The sequence below is a fragment of the Cervus canadensis genome, chromosome 25, assembly GCF_019320065.1.
Source record: "Cervus canadensis isolate Bull #8, Minnesota chromosome 25, ASM1932006v1, whole genome shotgun sequence".
NCBI lineage: Eukaryota > Metazoa > Chordata > Mammalia > Artiodactyla > Cervidae > Cervus > Cervus canadensis.
Window position 1 is genome coordinate 28,937,650 of NC_057410.1, and position 19,006 is coordinate 28,956,655.

The following is a 19,006-nucleotide window of genomic DNA, read 5'->3' on the forward strand; positions in this document are numbered from 1 at the left end:
TATGTGAAGATTTTTTTCAAGAGTGATTAGTGGACAAGGTTCTGGTCTCAAGATACAATCAGTGCCCATTTTGTTTTCAGTGTCATTAAAGTACAATTAACTTCAGAGCAACTCCACTTTTGGTCTTTCTCCTCCCATTCAGGATTTCTGGGAAATTTTCCCCCTATTTTTAGCCTCTGTTATACCTTTTTAATGAATTTGCATTCCCCACTATTTTGTTGAAAGGTAACAAACTTTACAATATACCTAAATAATATGAGTGAAAATTTAACTTTTATTATTTTCCTATTATAAAAGTAATAGATATTCATTATATCATAAAAGGGGGGGGAGCACAAAAAGCATAAAGAAGTTCATTTTCAAACTGCTTATAACCCCATCCCAGATAAAACTATTAATATTTTGGCATATTCCATCTCATCAGTCTTTTGAATACAGGTCAGATATTACCATATATACAGTCATATCCAGCTTTCTCAACATAATATTGTATTAAAATTATTTTTCTCCTATCTATAAAAGTCCTCTTTGTAAACACAATTTAAATGGGAGAGTAATATTCTACCGTACAGATATCCTACCATTTATTTAGACAGCCTCTTAATATCAAATATTGGGTTGGCCAAAAAGTTCATTTGGGTTTTTCCATAAGATGTTACGAGGAAAAACCAGAGCCAACTTTTTGGCCAGCCCAAAATTTACAGAAGAGCTAGTGGGTCAAAGCACATAAAAATGAAGACAGCTTTGTTTCCTAGAGAGTTTCTTCTTGAGAACACAGGGAAGAGATACAGGGAGATGGTGAGGGTTGGGAGAGGGGTCCAGGCCAGCAGCAAGATGGAACAACTCAGAGATCCTGGCCCAGCCATTCCAGCTCGTTCAGCAGGAAGTCCATATCAGCCCGTGTCAGCGCAGGGTTGGCCACGACCATGCGGAAGAAGTTGCTCAGGGTACCATGGGGCTGGTAGCCAATCATCATGGAACCCTTCCTCACCATGCGCTCCTTGAGGATTGGGGCTACCTACAGGGGGAGTGGAGGGACCCTACAGCTGCAGCCCGGGGTCAGGGGAAGGGATGGGTTCCCCGACTTGCATCTCTCTCCACCTAGCTGCCTTCCAGAGACAGCAACTCACTGCTTGGATTCTGACCATGGCCCCAGTTTACCTTTGCCACCATATCTGGCCCACTGGACCTTTTCTACCTCCTGCATTCTCCTCCATCTCACCATTCTCCAAGTTGTCACACAGGCCATTTTCTGCTAAATCCTGACTTTTCGCTGAATCTCAACAACTGCTTTTTCAGTCTAACTTCAAGCCTTTGTCATCCTTGACACCTTCTTCTCCCCTCTCTGAATTCCTGTAACATTTTTGATCTGCACTCTGTGATCTAATATGTAATTTCCAAGATTGCCTTGAACACACTGGTTTCAAATAGGTAATGCTTGTTTTCTAAATGAATGACTCCTTAAGGGTGAGATTCCCTGGTGGGCTCAGATGGTGAAGAGTCTGCCTGCAATGCGGGAGGCCTGAGTTTGGTCCCTGGGTCAGGAAGATCCCCTGGAGAAGAAAATGCCAACCCACTCCAGTATTCTTGCCTGGAAAATCCCATGGACGGAGGAGCCTGCAGGGCTACAGTCCACAGGGTCGTAGAGAGTCAGACACGCCTGAGCGACTTCACTTTAAGGGTGAGAATATTCTTGTCCTTTTGGATCATCTGCCGCCCCTAGTACCGATCTAACCTTAGGGGCCAGGACATATTCCCTGGCCTGACAGGGTTGTTCTGTTCCCAGCATCAGTGAGTAAAACTTCTGAGACCTTTCTGCCTCACTCAGCTCCCAGAACGCCCCACACAGCCAATCTATGTACTGCACACTGGTGACTTCTGTAATTCCCCTCTCTGTCTTCTTCCTACTTTATAGAAGCATACCTTATTCTCCATCCCCCAGGCTCACAGAAATGGGGACAAGCGGGTGTCACCTTCTGGTTCACTGTCCCCACATCAGAGCAAGAGTAGCAAAGGTAGCTGCCATGCCGCTCACAGCCAGCAGGGGGCGGAAACGCACCAGCTGGTTAACCAGAGCGGGCAGAAAGCCTACCTTAGACAGCCTTTCACTGTAATCTGGATCCTCCTTCCTCCCCCGCAGACTGGGGGGCACGAACCAGAAACACACATTGACAAATTCAGGCTGGGAGGAATAAACAGGGGGAAGGTGTCAGCAGAGGAAGAGGCACCGCTCCCCTCTCACCGCCCCTCTTCTCCCATCAGGCTTTCGCGTGAGACACAGGCTGGGGGCAGGGGGCCGGAGGACGCAGAAGAGAACAAGGTGGGTCATACCTCCATGACCAACTCAAATCCCTCCCGCTTCTTCAGCTCCTCCACCAGGTACCTGTGATCAGAGAGTGAGAAATCACGGGTGGAGGAGGAAAGGCAGAGATACAGAAACAGAAGCGACCCAGAGAGTGAACCAAGAGAACACTGAGAGCAGGAAAGGGGTGCAGGGCTGTAGCCCCCACTCCTACCGGGCAAGGGCAAAGGCCTGGTCCACACGGCGCTCCAGCCCCTGCCCGCCCTGTGCCTTCCACATGAGCCACAGCTTCAGACAGTCCACGCGGCGGCCACACTGCACCACCTTGTCTCCGGTGTCCAGAGCCACGTCGTAGAACTTGTCCTGCTGGAAGAGGTAGCTGGCCTGGGACCCGTGACAGCGCTTGAGCAGGTTCTGCGGAGGGTGGGGGGACAGTCAGACTCACCACCCCACCGAGATTCCCTCCAGGGCTGCACTGGGTGATTTCTTAGCTCAGTCCACGTGTTTCTTTCCCTGGAACTAGGCAGCACTGATGGGATGGCTACCGGCTGACTGAAACCCTTTCTCTGGGTTTTCTTCCAACACTCAAGAGTTCTTCCCAAATGACCCAGGATCCCTCTGATTACAACTTATGTTGGGAAGTTTTTCCTTTGCCTGAAGACAGGGGGAGTGAAAGAGCCCATTACTGGGGATTAGGGTGGTCAGAGAGATTCAGCTTCAGATGGGATAGTAAGGAGAACATGGTAAGGCCTGGAGCTCCCCTCAGGTGAGACACAAGAGAAAACGGAGGTCCAAGGTGGGAGGGGGGCCAGAGCAGGGCGGGGGCAGACCCACCGAGGTGTCCCGGAGAAGAAGAGCTGAGCACTGCAGGCCTGCGGAGAGGAGCTTGTGGGGATTCCAGGCCACGGAGTCAGCCCTGGGGTGGACAGAGCAAAGCAGGGTCAGCCAGCTCCCAGTCGAGTTGCCCAACTAGAGCCCCCCCCCCACCTTTTCCAGATCTCCAGTAAAAGGGGCTTTGGTCTCATCTCAGCCCAGAGGAGAATTCCCAAATCTGACGTCTAACTTCCCAGCCCCAATCAATCATCTCTGCCACTTCTGTCCCACCAGCCTCCTTCCCCTATTCCCATCTGAGCTCCCTGGTACAAGAGTGTTCTCTGGATCAAGGATTTGAAGGGTGAGAGTCAGGGTGAAGGGGGCCATATGCACCTCTGGATCCCAGCCAGGAGATGTCTGTGTGTCTGTGACAGCAGGACGCTCCCACCCCAGGCAGCCTGTGGAGCAGAAGGAACAACATAGGCCTCGGCCTTGGCTCAGCCCAGCCCATTCTCAGGCCCGTCCCAACTCACATCCACATGCAGCCATAGCCCGTGATGCTGGCACACATCCGCGATCGCCTCCAGGGGGTCAAAGGCCCCCAGCACGGTAGTACCAGAGGTGGCACTGACCAGGAATGGCACAGCGCCCTGTGGCAAAAATGAAGAGGGAGACCAAGGCTGAGAACTCACCTGGAGAGCTCTCCAGAGCCTGGTGCTGAGCTCTGTGAACTCTTCACAGGCCTGACCTGGGCCCTGGCAACCTCACTGTGTGTGACTGCCCCTTTTAATCTGCAAGTGAGGACATGAGGGTTCAGAGGTGTTAAGAAACTTGCCCCCGAGCTGAAACTCCAGAGATGGAATTCAAACCTAGGTCTGTCTGATAGTCTATCTCCACAGCTTACACTCTTTCAAAAAAGTTGAATGCCTTACTAGAAGATCAAAATACTATTTTAAATATTCTAATAGTATAAAATTTATGAGGAAATTGAATTAGTATTCAAAAAACTACTACAAAGAAAAGTGCAGGCCCAGATGGCTTCACTGATGAGTTAGTTCTACAAAACATTTATGAAAGAACTAACACCAGCTCTTCATTAACTTACAAAAAAACAGAAGAGGAGGGAACACTTCTGAATTCATCCTATGAAATGAGTTTTACCCTGATACCAAAACTGACAAAATATCACTAGAAAAATATAGAATATATCTCATCTAAATAAAGACATAAAAGTCTACAAAACACTAGCAAGCCAAAATCAGCAACAGAGAAAAAGAATCATATACCATGACAAAGTGGGATTTGTCCCAAGAGTGCAAGTTTGGTTTAACATCCAAAAATCAATTAATATAATATAGCCATTCAATAAAAGAAAGCAAAAAAAACCCCACATCTCAATGTGGTATAGTGATCATCTCAGTAGACATACAAAAACATTTGACAAAATCCTCATGATAAAAACATTCAGAAAAAAAAAGAAAGGATTTGAAGGGAATCTTCTTAACCTGATAAAGGGCAACTACCAAAAACCCCCCAGCTAACATCATCTCAATGGTAAAAGATTGAAAGCCTTCCCCCTAAGATCAGGAACAAGATAAGGATGTTCACTCTCCTCATTTCTTTTTTTTTTTTTTTTCATGGAAAAGGTCTTAGTTTATTCTTTCATGAAAAATCTGCACAAGCACCACAGATACAGTCACTGCAGAATCTTTACTCCTTCTTTTTGCCAGCACCAACATTGGCCTTTGCAGTCCCCCTGACTTTCTTCATTCTGTTCTTGCGTTCCTTTCGCTGTTTTCTTGAGGTCTTTTTCTTCTCATACAGGCCATGTCTCGCAAGCCTGTGTTTGGGCTCGTTCTTCTTTGCGTAATCCAAGGAGTCGTAAATCATGCCGAAGCCAGTTGTCTTGCCACCACCAAAATGGGTTCTGAATCCAAACACAAAGATGACATCTGGTGTGGTCTTGTACATTTTGGCCAGTTTTTCCCGAATTTCTGTTTTAGGTACTGTTGCCTTTCCAGGGTGAAGAACATCAATGACCATTTGTTTCCGCTGAAGCAGTCGGTTGGTCATGAACTTCCTAGTCCGGATAGTTACTGTGTCATTCATGATGGCGGCTGATCTTCAAGCAGCCAGGAGGAAAAGAGCCACTCTCCTCATTTCTATCCAACACTGTGCTGAGGTTCTAGCAGGGCAATTAGGTAAAAAAAAAAATAAGAGGCATCCAGGGACTTTCCTGGTGTTCCAGTGGTTAAGAATCCGTCTTCCAATGCAAGGGACACGGGTTCCCTGGCCCAGGAACTAAGATCCCAGATGCCACAGGCAGTGAAGTCAGTGCCCTGCAACTACTGCGCCCACTGAGCCCACATGCTCTACAGCTCCTGTGCCACGACTAGAGAGGAACCCTCGAACCACAACAAAGATCCGACATGGCCAATTAAATAAAATACTTTGTTAATGCCGATCTTGTCTAGTTTGTGATTAAAGAGAAAAAAGTTTTTTTTTTAAATAAGAGGCATCCATATTAAAAAGGAAAAAAGCAAATCACCTGTACTTACAGATAAAATATCATATCTAGAAAATCCTAAGGAACCCCTTGAAAAGACTGAGAATTAATAAATGAGTTCAGCAAATTTGCAGAGTACAAGATCAATATTCAAAAATCAGTTGTATTTTTACACATTAGAAATGAACAATCAAAAATGGAAACAAGAAAATTTCATTTATAAGAACACTGAAAATAATAAAATACTTAGGAATAAATTCAATAAAAGAAATGCAAAACATATACTGTGAAAACTACAAAGCACTGTTGAAAAGAAATCAAAGAAGACCTAAATAAACAGAGACATTCAGTGTTCATGGATCCACAAATTGAACACATTCCTATCAAAATTCCAACTGGTTTCTTTGCAGAAATTGACAAGCTGAGCCTAAAATTCAAGTGGAAATTTAAGGGACCTAGAAAGCCAAAACCATCCTGAAAAAGAACAAAGTTGGAGGACTCACAAATGCTGATTTCAAAATGTACTACAAAGCTACATTAAGACAGTGTGGTCTATAGGATAGCCGTGCAGATCAATGGAATAGACTGAGAGTCTAGAAATAAATCCTCACACTTAAACACTCACTGGGTTTTAACAAGGATGCCAAGACAATTTGCTGGGGAAAACAGACATTTTCAAAAACTGCTGCACACTGTTTACAATAGCCAAGACATGGAAGCAACCTAAATAGCCATCGACAGAGGAATGGATAAAGAAGATGTGGTACACATATACAATGGAATATTACTCAGCCTTTAAAAAGAATGAAATAATGCCACGTGCAACAACATGGATGGACCCAGAGATTGTCATACTGAAGTAAGTAAGTCAGACAGAGAAGAAGAAATACCCTATGACATCCCTTATGTGAGGAATCTAAAAAGAGATGATACAAATGAACTTACAAAACAGAAAGAGACTCACAGAGAACAAACTTATGGTTGCCAGGGATGGGGGAAGGAGGATGAGAGTTTGGGATGGACATGTGCACACAGCTATATTTAAAATGGATAACCAACAAAGACCAACTGAACTCTGCTCAATGCTAAGTGGCAGCACGGACAGGAGAGAAGTTTGCGGGAGAATGGATACATGTATCTGTATGGCTAAATCCCTTTGCTATTCACCTGAAACTATCACAACATTGTTAACTGGCTATACCCCAATATAAAATAAAAAGTTTAAAAAAAATGGTGCTGCAACCATTTGCATGTGGTGATATAAACATATTTTTAAAATTTATACTTAAGTACATAGTTGAGGCATTTTCATGTTAATACATATATTCCCATCTTATTCTTTTAAATGGCTACATGCTACTCTAACAATAACTGTAACAACAATGGCAGCTAATATGTATATACTGCTTCAGTGTTCCAAGTGCTTTACATACCATTAATTTCAGCCTTATAACAACTCTGTGATCAGTTCTATATCATGCTCATTTTATAAAGGAAGAAACTGACACAGATACACCATAATTTATCTATTGATGAATACTAAAAAATTTTTTTAAATTTTATACTTTGCCCCAGCGCACACAATTCTAAGCAGTTGTAATGAAAATTTATAGGCTAATCCTAGTAGTAGGACTCTGAGTCAGTGGATAGATGTATTTAAAAATGGTACAGACAGTGCTGAGATGCCCTCTAAGACGGCTGCAGCATCTCTGCGTCCCCCGGGTGAAGGGGCCTCCGCATCTCCCATCACTCCAAGTCCACGCTGCACAGACCCTCCCAACTCACAGAAACCTTCTGCGCTACCCTCCAGGTCCCCAACATCCTCCCTGCAGTGACCCCTGGGACTCTACTCAGGGACTCAGTTCTGCCCTTGTCCCAGGGTCTGATTCTGCTCGTGGGTCTCGGCAGGACGGGGAACACTCGCTCGGGAGGGATCACTTCAGCCCACCAGGGAAGACAGGCACAGGGTATAGGGGGAGAGACGAGGGGAGCCTTGAGCAGGGCCAGTCAAAGACCCCTCCAAGGAAGGGACAGAGGGGCCCGGCTCCACTGCCCGGGCACCTCTCACTCACCCACCTCGGCCTTGGCCAAGCTGATCTGCCTCTCCAGATCCTCAGGGATCATTTTCCCTCTGGAAAAGAAAACTGAGTGGGTAGAGAAGCAATAGATTCTCTAGGCTAGGCGGCAGAACTTTCAAGAGCAGGGTAACATGTGGTTAGCAATGGGGAGGCCACAATGTTGATTTTTCCCTAAGAGGGGTAAACAGATCTCAGGGGACAGGGCAGAGACTCTAGCAGGCACCGGCAGACAGGAGAGGCAACTCGGAGGGAAGCGAGCAGGGAGAGAAGTCCGCCACGGCGTGGGCCCAAGGCCAGAGCCTCCGGCAAGGGGAAGACATGTTGTGCCAGGCTGGGTCTGAGCCACGCAGACAGAAGGACCTTCACCTCTCATCTGCCTTGACCATTCGGACACTGTCGGTGCCAAGTCCCAGAAAAGCAGCTCCTTTCTTGATGGAATAATGACACTGTGGGCAAAGGAAGAGGGCAGGGAGGGTGGGGAAGAAAAAGACTGGTTAAATGGCTGAGACCCTGTAGACCAGGGCTGCTATGCCTACAAATCACCAGTGTGTCTGGTAAAGATGCAGATTCATATTCAGTAGGTCTGCACAGGGGCCAAAGATTTTGTATTTCTAACAAGCTCCCAAGTGATACTAATCTTCCCTGGTGGCTCAGTGGTAAAGAATATGCCTGCAATGCAGGAGACATGGGTTCGATCCCTGTGTGGGAAAGATCCCCTGGAGAAGGAAATGGCAACCCACTCCAGTATGCTTGCCTGAAAAATCCCACAGACACAGGAGCCTGCGGGCTACAGTCCACAGGGTTGCAAAGAGTTGGACATGACTTAGTGACTAAACAAGAAGAAGTGATAGTGATGCCACTGGTCCACGGACCACACTCTCAGGAGAAAGGGTGTGGACTGTGTACACTGCACTGGATGCCCCTCCGCTACCCCAGACAGCAGGCAGGTGAAGAAGGGCCCTTACACAGCCCCTCTGGTCGGAAGGAGGCACATCCGCCTACGGGGGAGGCCAGCCTCGGAGGAGAAGGGTCTGGGCAGGCTGAGTCACAGGTCCCAGACTCAGCTGGCTGGAGATTAGAATTGGGAGCCCAGGGTAGGCCTGTGCCCTTCCCACCTCTTTCGATGTGAAGAGGGCCAGGGGCGGCAGTGCCCGGAGGCCCCTCTGTTTGCAGTCTGGGTATCGCTGATAGCGGGCCAGGTTCACAGCATACATGTTGGAGATGGAGCCACCTGTCACAGGGAAGGAAGGGGTGGTGGCAAGAGGGAGTGGCAGTGGGTCAAAACTGGAGCTTGGCTCTCCTGAACTCTCCACCCAGAAGCACGAGTGACTGGCTACCTGGCCAGGGGGTCCGAGGACTTCACAAATGGCATGCTGGTGACCCAGAATGGCAGGATCTGCAGATCTCCTGATTACCCCTGCTCCTCACCCTGGGCCGATCCAGGATCCACCCTCCACCCCCACTCCCCCGCCAGGACAGCAGGCACCATCCCATGGACTGTTTGGCAAACACGAGGATACAGGGGACTGGGCAGCTTCTCTCTGGTTTGGCCCCAGCCCAGTTGGAGAAGAAACAAATGAGAATCACCCCTCCTGGCCAGCCCAGAGAAAGAGGATGGTGGGGGAGGAGGAACTCTTGAAAAGGCCCCCTCCTCTTCACATACCAGGGCAGAAGACCCCGTCCCCAGAGCTCCAGCCCACCAGGGCCCGGAGTTTCTTCAGCACCTCCTCCTCCATGAGGACAAACACAGGGGCAATTTCGTACGTGTACCTGCCAGGAGAGGGAATGATGAGAAAGGGAAAGAGACTGGGAGGGACTCTCAGAGGAGGTGGAGAGTGTGAGTGAAAGGAGGGGCTGAATAGGCAACTGAGTTGGTGACAAAGAACCAGGAAAGAAAGAATGAGACAACACTGGAGCTGGGATGCAAGACAAAGTTTGGGAAAGGGAACCCGAAGGGTAGGAGGGGAAAGACTCTGCCAGCAGAGATTCCTCGAAAAGAGAAGGGGCAGACACCATTCTCCTCTCCTGCTCCCGGGCCCTGTCTCCCACAAACCCAAATCCTTTGTGGGGTGGAGGGCGGGGGTCCTGGGATGGCTCACTGGCTGGTGTTGAGGCTCTCTGTGACAATGCGCCCGGCCAGGGAATGGGGATCCAACCCTGAGAAGAGCTGGTTGAAGAAACGAGGGTGACCTGGAGAAGGGGGACACAGCCTCAGAGTGGAGCTGGGCACAAATTCCAGACACACCTCCCCCAAGCCCCAGACGCACAGGTCTTCACGCTGTAGCGGATCACGGCCCGGCAGCGCTCCAGGATCTGCTCCTGTGACTCGCCCTCGTGCCGCAGCTCCAAGTCCAGCAGCTGCTTCAGCTCCTCGGGCTCCTTCCACTCACAGACCTAGGAGGAGCAGCAGGAGACTCCGGGGGCACTGAGGCACCCAACTGACTGGTTGCCCAAACCACATCTCAACAGACAATAGACACCACAAACTGGCACTCAACACCAGTTTGGAATGTTCTCCAAGCAGCACGTGAACAAGGGTAAATAAACACAGTCTGATCCAGTATGCAATCCCTGAGGCACACAATGAGGCGGTAATGGGTTCTGGGGAGAAGGCTGGACAGAGGAGGAAAGCTCTGAGTCAGGTCTGATGGACAGGAGGAGGAGAGAGAAAAGACCCACCTTCTCAGAGGCATTGGTCCCTTTTCGAATGACCTCATCCACCACAATCCTAAACACATCCTGGAGCAAGGCTTCTGCAGCCACAGGGTCCCCATCAAGGGAGAGGAGAGGTTGAGAGTCAGCCATCAGGAGAAAAATCTGTGAGCAGAGCAGGAGTTATTCCCTACTCAGCCTGTGGACCCCACCCAGACCTAACCAGTGAGACCTAACCTAACCCATTCCTCAACTCCGGAATGGGCCTAAGGCCCAGCCTTCACCGTACAGATAAGGACAAGTGAGAGTGTCCAGGGAGAGAGTCAGCAGAGATGGGCAGGAAAGAAAAAGGAGGTTAGTGCTGAGCAGATAGAATCCAGTGGCCTCCGCTCACCGAAGACAAAGGTGAGAAGCTTACCTTTCTGCTCAGGTCTCTGTCCAGATAAACTGGGAGCAGGGGACACAGTTGGCTTTTTAGAGTGTTAGGACCAGCGGAGCAGAGGGGGCAAGGTATAGGCAGCAGTCACATGACCGTGACCTCACTCTCTTGACCCTTGCCCTAAAGATTTGGGACAGGGCCAACAGGTTGAGATAAGTTTCCTGAATAATCGTTAGCTGATAGGATGAAAGGAGGAGAGCAGATATAAGGCAGAAACACGTGCCACCTCCACTTCAGGCTGGAGAGGAGCAGAGAGGAGAACCAGCAGGACATCCGACTTCCCACCGAGAACCAAAGGGCCTGGAGAGGGGATCAGATAAAGGGCTGCTAGGCTAAGAGATAAGAGTGGGGAGTGGGGCAGAGGCAGGAAACTGCAGCAGCTGACCCTAGAGGCTGAGGTGGGGAGCAACCTGGAGCAAGACTAGGGCGGTATGGTTTAGACAGGCCTCAGAGGTGGCTCAACTGGTAAAGAATCTGCCTGCAGTGCTGAAGACATGGGCTCAATCCCTGGGTTGGGAAGATCCCCTAGAGAAGGGAACGCCTACCCACTCCAGTATTTTAGCCTGGAGAATTCCATGGACTCTACAGTCCATGGGGTCGCAAAGAGTCGGACGCGACTGAGCAACTTTCACTTTCAGAGGCCAATCTCTTTTCATCCCAACCCCTGGAGTCTTCTCAGAACTGTCCTGATTTCTAAAGCCCTCTCCTTTGAAGAGGAGAAAGAAAGCAGCGCACACTGAGGGTAGCAGTTCGCTAAACAAGTAGAGTCCTGTGCCTTGCAGGCTGAGCCACTCAAGAAACAGGGAGTGGCTGTCTGAAGTGAGCACCAACTGTGTTCACACCAGGGTGCCGGGGAAGGAGGCATTGGCTAGATGCTGATCCCCACTCAGGAGGAGAGGAGAGGGATGAAGGCTGAAGACAGGGGAAGATCTGCAGGGGAACTGGGGCTGTGTCTTGAAGGAGGAAGGGAGGCATGCAGGGCCAGGGGAGGAAGGCCACAAGCTGACATTGGGGGTGAGTGTGGCTGATTCTCGGTTCAGTGAAGGCACCTGGCCACTGGAAAGATTTGCAAGGACATCATGGGGAGAAAGGCAAGAGGGGCAGGGCTGCACGAATTATGGAGAACCTTGAGTGCCAGCCAGGCCAGGAATCTAGATTTTATCTGCAGAAAATGGAAAGCCATTGAAAGATTTTGTGGAGAGTTAACATGATGAAAACGATGCGCTCAGAAGACCAGCGTGTAGCAGCTGGATGTGGAAGAATGAACAGGCCATTGGTGTAAGCCAGGAAAGAGGTGACCCGCATGTGAACAAGGGAGGTGTGGGTAGGAAAGGACAGGGAGAGAAGCATGCAGGCTTAACCACTTGCCGGTTTACACTCAATTCAACACTTACAGAATCTACATTGGAGGGGAGGGAAGGGTCAAAGATGATCCTGGGGCTTGAAGCCCCAGGAAAAAGAAAAGTGCCCCCCAAAAAAACAGTGATGTACAAAGCGGAAGCTAGATGGAAAGCAAAATTGTTATTTCTTGGAAATACTCATCCAAGTGGAGGGGACTGGGGCTATAAACACTCATTTGGGAGGAAGTCAGGTGCAGCGCTCTGATGAGATGTGAGAATGAAAAGCACCCTTGGGAGCTGGGGTATAACCAAAGCCTGATGATGGGCTCCATTTCCCCTGGGGAGAGAATGCTCAGAGACATGGCCAAGGAGAGAGGGGCAAAACCAAGGCCTAGGGAACCCCCCAAATGAGGAGGCAAGAGGATCCAGAAAACATGGAAAAGAGGGATCAACCTCAAAGTGGACTGATCTGACATAATCCATTGTCAGAAGCCACTGGACCCCAGGGAACCAGCTTAGACTTCTCCCTAGTAGATTGGGTTTGGGGAAACCAGAGGAGCAGGCCAGCCTTGAGAATGAGACTCGATCCTTCATCAGCGCTCACTCTGGCTCCCCTTATGGGGCGTTTTAGGTGCAGAGGCTAGTAAAAATAGGCACCATAGAAGTATTCACCACATGCCTCGCTCTGAACTCAACATGCATTAGTCTAATCTTCACAAGCATTGAGGGTAAGTTTATGACCCACATTTAAAGATGAGGAAATGGGGCAGGGGAGGGATAAACTGTGAGATTGGGACTGCCATATACACACTGCTATATATAAAATAGATAACTAATGATAACCTTCTGAATAGCACAGAGAACGCTATTCATACTCTCTAATGGCCTATATGGGAAAAAGAATCCTATTTTTTAAAAAAAGAGTGAATATATGTATATGGATAAGATTCACTTCACCATACACCTGAAACTAGGGCTTCCCTGGTGGCTCAGATGGTAAAGAATCTGCCTGCGATGCAGGAGACCCAGGTTCGATTCCTGGGTGGGGAATATCCCTTGGAGAAGGGAATGGCAACCCATTCCAGTATTCTTGCCTGGAGAACTGGAAGAAAAGCTATGAAAAACCTAGAAAGCATATTAAAAAGCAAAGACATTACGTTACCGACAAAGGTCCATCTAGTCAAAGCTATGATTTTTCCAGGAGTCATGTACAGAAGTGAGAACTGGACCATAAAGAAAGCTGAGTGCCGAAAAATTGATGCTTTTGAACTGTGGTGTTGGAGAAGACTCTTGAGAGTCCCTTGGACAGCCAGGAGATCCAACCAATCCATCCTAAAGGGAATCAGTCCTGAATATTCACTGGAAGGATTGATGCTGAAGCTGAAGCTCCAGTACTTTGGCCACCTGGTGCGAAGAGCTGACTCATTGGAAAAGACCCTGATTCTGGGAAAGATTGAAGGCAGGAGGAGAAGGGGATGACAGAGGATGAGATGATTGGATGGCATCACCGATGGACATGAGTTTGAGCAAGCTCCGGGAGCTGGTGATGGACAAGGAAGCCTGGCATGCTGCAGTCCATGGGGTCGCAAAGAATAGGACACAACTGACTGAATGAACTGAACACCTGAAACTAACACAGCATTATAAACAAACTACACTCCAATAAAAATTTTTTTTAAAAAATGAGGTAACAGATTTCAGAGACGGTATGGATATACCCTGTCCAGGTCACACAGCCAGCATGTATCTTGAGTTGGGTCTGCACTTTGAAGCCCCCACTCCTAATTTGCCACGCTCCACAGCCTTACACAGGGCTCCCTCGGCCAGAGCTTGCTGTGGTGCAAACAACTCTGGGCCAGGAGCAAGGACACCTCAGGGCCTGTTTCTATGAAATAAGGGCTTCAAACAGAGAACCGCCAAGACATCTGATGGTGTTGATCAGCTCAAGCCATTGGATACGGCAAGCAGGCCAGTAGGGTGAAAAACAGGCTGCAAGGAGGGAACGACTGGTGAAGAAAGGGAAACACCAGCCTGGACTGGGGCTCTTTCCAAAGCTCCGAAGAGAGGTCTGCATGGAAGACGTGGCTCTGTCCACCCATCCCCTTCTGTATCGATCTGACCAAGTCACTGCTTAGAAATGAAAGGTGGGGGCTTCCCTGGTGATTCAGTGGTGAAGAATCTGCCTGCCAATGCAGGAGACACTGGTTTGATCCCTGATCCAGGAAGATCCCACATGCCTCAGAGCAACTAAGCCCATGTGCCACAACTACTGAGCCTGTGCTTTAGAGCCCAGGAACTGCAACTAAGGAAACTGCATGTCCTACAGCCTGTGCTCTGCAACAAGAGAAGCCACTGCAATGAGAAGCCCAAGCACTGCAACTAGAGAGTAGCCCTCGCTTGCTGCAACTAGACAAAAGCCTGCACCACAATGAAGACCCAGCACAGTCAAAAATAAAAAATAAATTAAAAAAATAGTTTTTAAAAAAGAAATGAAAAGTTGAGGCAAGGGCTCTGAACACCCAGTTTCCTCCAGGGGTAAATGGGGAGATGAGGCATCCGTACCCTCACATTCCGTCTAGAATCCTGTCTTGGGGACCTGAGGAACAGCCCTTGCCCATACACAGTCTTCTTTTTAAAAAGCAAGCGGGCTCTGTGGGAGAATGTGAGGGTGGGATATTTCAAAAGAACAGCATGTATACTATCTATGGTGAAACAGATCACCAGCCCAGGTGGGATGCATGAGACAAGTGCTCGGGCCTGGTGCACTGGGAAGACCCAGAGGAATCGTGTGGAGAGGGAGGTGGGAGGGGGGATCGGGATGGGGAATACGTGTAAATCTATGGCTGATTCATATCAATGTATGACAAAAAAAGAAAAAAAAAAAGAAAAAGCAAGCGGGGTGGGGGAGTGGCGAAGCAAGAGGGACATTAACCCCTAAAATAGAATAACAAAGCCAAGAAACAAGAATAAACTTAGGGAGAGCGCTTTCAGCCCTGGCTGAGAAGATGCTGCAAGGGCCAAGTAGGGTTCATTTGAAAACTGACAAGTTTTTCTGACTTCATGGGATCTCCAGTTCATAAATTCCTCCAACCATCGACTCATTTGTATCTTTCTTTCCTTTATTTACACAGCCGGGGTTGTACAGTCTGTTGCTTCAACCACCCTTTGTCCAAAATCCTCAACTCCCTAGCCCTAAAGTCCTTCCACCAAACTCACCTGGCAGAATCCCACTCCAGCTGGCCAGTCCTTTTCTTACCAAATCCACCCGGACTGTGGATTCTGTTAGTGAAAACCACCTAAACATTCAAATTGGTTTTGCTATAAATTTATGGTCTCTGTGTTCATTCCAATTAAACGTGGCAGATTAAACACATATGTTTACCACTACTCCTTCCTGAAACCCCACTAAAATTACATCAGTGGAATTTTAAATCCTGAAGAATAAAACAAATGAGAGACAGGAGGTGAGAGATGTCAATAACTATAGAGGAGAGAAAGCAGATGAGAAGTCGTAACTGGTTCAGCAAATAGTAGAAAGTCAAAGTCAGTCTCTGTAGGGGGCCATGCCAGAGGGATATAAACTGATTCTTAGGGCAAAGGCCCAGAAAGGCTCAGGAATTTACAACGCTAGGCATCTTGGAAGACTGGAGGGAGCACAACTAAAAACATGAAAATTAGATGAAAATTTCTATAAGGAACATTTACACCTTCACTCTCCTCCCCTGCCCATTCATCCAAATGATTCCCCTCTCCTCCACCTGATTCCAAAGAAGCAGGAAGTAGAGAAACTGAAAGTCTGGGACTTAAGGATGCCAAGCACAGCAGGAGGTGAGGATGAAGCACTGTAATGAATACAGGAAGATTAGGAGGAAGTAACCTATCAAGTCAACTCCTTTCTCCCAACCAACGCTCAGAATCAGAGGCCAGGGGTAAACCTTCCAGGAGACTAGAGTGCTCCCTCTCTGGAGATATTGACCTCAATGAGACTCTTCTTTCAGTCCTTGACCAATCACCTAGTCAATGATGCTCACAAGTCAATAAATACATCCTATATATGCACTTGGGCCTTCCAATATGCCTTAGTGCCTCACTCTTAAATGAAAGCAGACACAGTCAGGGACTACAAGACATTTGAGGAAAGCCCCTAATGTGAACCACAGAGACAAAACCAGACAAACTGGGAAAAAGGCATTTGGTAGAAGAGGAGAAACACAGGAAACAGAAGAAAACTTCAAAAATTCAGGAAGATATTGAATCCATTAAGAAAAAATAGATTGCTGTCATATGTACTCAGAGAAGCAGAAGCTCTAGAGTTTTAAAAATATGACAACTGAAATGACAAAGTCAAGAAAATCACACAGAAAGATAAAATGTAAAGAGATAGACCGTAAAAGAGAAAAGAACTTTTAGAAGATCAAACCAAAAGTCTCAAGAGTCAACTAACAGAAGTTACAGAAAGAGAAGGGGAAAAAAAGGAGGAAAATAACAAAAACTCTAAAAAAGAAAAAGTTTATAGAACAGAAGGATAGACCAAAAGGATCCACTGAATGACCAACAGAAAGACAGACTATAATACTGTTTCAGAACAATGGAGGATCCAAAGACTTCCAGAGAGAAGACTAAACAAACACACCTAAAGCAGGTCATGGACAAAGGACAGAGAATCAGACCACATCAAATTTTGCCCAACACAGGACAGAGGTGAAGGGAACTCCCAGGACTGTAATGAGGGTAGTAACCATCTTCAAAGGCAAAAAGCAGCAGTGGTTCTACTCAACTGAACACACAACACTGCCCAGCAACATTCAGTTCAGTTCAGTTCAGTCGCTCAGTCGTGTCCGACTCTTTGCAACCCCATGAATCGCAGCACGCCAGGCCTCCCTGTCCATCACCAACTCTGGGAGTCTACCCAAACCCATGCCCATCGAGTCGGTGATGCCAAACAGCCATCTCATCCTCTGTCGTCCCCTTCTCCTCCTGCCCCCAACCCCTCCCAGCAGCAGGGTCTTTTCCAATGAGTCAACTCTTCGCATGAGGTGGCCAAAGTACTGGAGGTTCAGCTTCAGCATCAGTCCTTCCAATGAACACCCAGGACTGATCTCCTTTGGGATGGACTGGTTGGATCTCCTTGCAGTCCAAGGGACACTCAAGAGTCTTCTCCAACACCACAGTTCAAAAGCATAGTTGACTCATAGTTCAAAAGCATAGTTCAAAATTTTTCGGTGCTCAGCTTTCTTCACAGTACAACTCTCACATCCATAAATGACCACTGGAAAAACCATAGCCTTGACCAGACAGACTTGGCAACATTACTATTCTGCTATTGACAGCTCTACCTCCAAGTCTCGAGAGCTATTATTTCAAAATTTTCCACACCTCTCAAATGACTGACCCATCAATCTTCTCCCTGTTTCCCTCTCACTTCAAATTTCTCATAGCAAATAAAAGCCATCCAAACTCACTCTTTCTGTCACCTGCACTCTGGAGTCCTCCCTTTCTTAAATATTTATTCAGTGTCTGGCATATATATTCCAGGCTTCCCTGGTGGCTCAGCAGTAAAGAATCCCTCTGCCAATGCAGGAGCCGCAGGAGATGTGGGTTTGATCCCTTGGTTGGGAAGATCCCCTGGAGAAGGAAATGGCAACTCACTCCAGTATGCTTGCCTGGGAAAATCCCACGGACAGAGGAGCCTGGCGGACTACAGTCCATAGGGTCACACAGAGTCAGATGTAATTGAGCGTCTGAACACACACACACACACACAGTAACTTTACAGTTAACTTTTTGAGGAACTGCTGAAGTGTTTTCTAAAGTGGCTACAATATTTTATATTCCCATAAGGGTTTGCATCTCTCCGCATCCTTGCCAGACTTGTTATTGTCTGCCTTTTGATTACAGCCACCTCCATTTGTAACCTCAGTAAGCATTGCCAACATCCACAGAAGTGATACCAAATGTATGAAAGAGCTTGTGTTCTCAGCCTCAGTAAGAGTGTGCTGTCAAACTTCCGAATTTTTTAAACTGTAGGAGTAAAAATTACCTTAATATAGTTTTAGTGGAACTCCTGTATTAGTTTTGCTGTGATAAATAATGGATTCAAAACTCAACTGCCTTGAGACGTCCCTGGCAGTCCAGGGGTTAAGACTTGGTGCTTCCACTGCAGGGGTGCCCTGGTTGGGGAACTAAAATCCCCCAGGCCTCGTGACAGCAAACAAACAAACAAACGTTGCTTTACAACAGACATTTCTTTCTCTTTCATGGCTTACACTGGATTAGCAATAGCTCTGATTCATGTACCTTTATTCCAACACCCAGGCTGAAGGAACAGCCCCTACTGGGGACACAACGTTCTCACTGCAGAGGGGAAGAAGCAAAAGGCAGAGAACACCATGCACCAACTCTTAAAACTTCAGCTCAGACCTAGCACGTGGCATATCTGGTCAGATCCAGTTGACCAAAACAAGCCCTGGGATGAGTGGGGGTGAGGATGTATAATCCTCCCACATGCAGGCACTGCAAAGCGCAGGGCAATGGCTGACAACTGGATGACAATCCTCACAACTGGCCACAGGCCCTTAGGATTTTGCATTCTGTTTCCCCTTAGTCTGGAGAAGGAAATGGCAACCCACTCCAGTACTCTTGCTTGGAGAATCCCAGGGATGGTGGAACCTGGTGGGCTGCCATCTATGGGGTCACACAGAGTCGGACACGACTGAAGCGACTTAGCAGCAGCAGCAGCAGCTCCCCTTAGTCCACACAGCCCACCTCACTCATCTGCTTTACCAACCTGGCCCTGTAGACGTCTGAGTTGGAACCCTTGATCTAAAGGCTTTCTCTCCTCCTCCTCCATGGATACCCTCTTGAGTCCCCCCTCCC

The 19,006-nt window shown here is 47.8% G+C and overlaps 2 protein-coding genes and 1 non-coding gene across 9 annotated transcripts in view; 1 reads left to right on the forward strand and 2 right to left on the reverse strand.

Moving 5' to 3' along the window:
• Positions 1 to 19,006, reverse strand: part of CSAD (cysteine sulfinic acid decarboxylase) — a 49,789-nt gene that overhangs the window by 22,069 nt on the left and 8,714 nt on the right. For 5 of the 7 annotated variants that reach the window (XM_043446585.1, XM_043446588.1, XM_043446586.1 and 2 more), the window contains 14 exons: positions 10,379 to 10,516; positions 9,967 to 10,093; positions 9,799 to 9,889; positions 9,363 to 9,469; positions 8,815 to 8,930; positions 8,066 to 8,145; positions 7,698 to 7,752; positions 3,649 to 3,765; positions 3,509 to 3,573; positions 3,137 to 3,218; positions 2,517 to 2,716; positions 2,332 to 2,383; positions 2,093 to 2,182; positions 252 to 1,018 (listed from right to left, as the gene is read on the reverse strand). In XM_043446585.1, the coding sequence (XP_043302520.1) occupies positions 845 to 1,018; positions 2,093 to 2,182; positions 2,332 to 2,383; positions 2,517 to 2,716; positions 3,137 to 3,218; positions 3,509 to 3,573; positions 3,649 to 3,765; positions 7,698 to 7,752; positions 8,066 to 8,145; positions 8,815 to 8,930; positions 9,363 to 9,469; positions 9,799 to 9,889; positions 9,967 to 10,093; positions 10,379 to 10,504 (1,482 nt within the window). In that variant the 5' untranslated portion in view covers positions 10,505 to 10,516 and the 3' untranslated portion in view covers positions 252 to 844. Of the gene's footprint in view, positions 1 to 251; positions 1,019 to 2,092; positions 2,183 to 2,331; positions 2,384 to 2,516; positions 2,717 to 3,136; positions 3,219 to 3,508; positions 3,574 to 3,648; positions 3,766 to 7,697; positions 7,753 to 8,065; positions 8,146 to 8,814; positions 8,931 to 9,362; positions 9,470 to 9,798; positions 9,890 to 9,966; positions 10,094 to 10,378; positions 10,517 to 19,006 lie in introns of those variants that run through there. The other 2 variants (XR_006265372.1, XM_043446589.1) reach the window with 1 other exon arrangement.
• LOC122427261 (40S ribosomal protein S24-like) lies at positions 4,735 to 5,280 on the reverse strand. Its single transcript, XM_043446594.1, has one exon. It carries the CDS (start codon positions 5,222 to 5,224, stop codon positions 4,826 to 4,828), a length of 399 nt encoding a protein of 132 aa, XP_043302529.1. The 5' UTR covers positions 5,225 to 5,280; the 3' UTR covers positions 4,735 to 4,825.
• TRNAR-GCG lies at positions 13,109 to 13,180 on the forward strand. The gene has a single exon. It is a non-coding gene; the product is annotated as a tRNA-Arg (tRNA).

What these genes read in the sequence shown, in the direction of transcription:
- LOC122427261 (XM_043446594.1), bottom strand. Translation starts at nt 5,224, where the DNA reads ATGAATGACACAGTAACTATCCGGACTAGGAAGTTCATGACCAACCGA.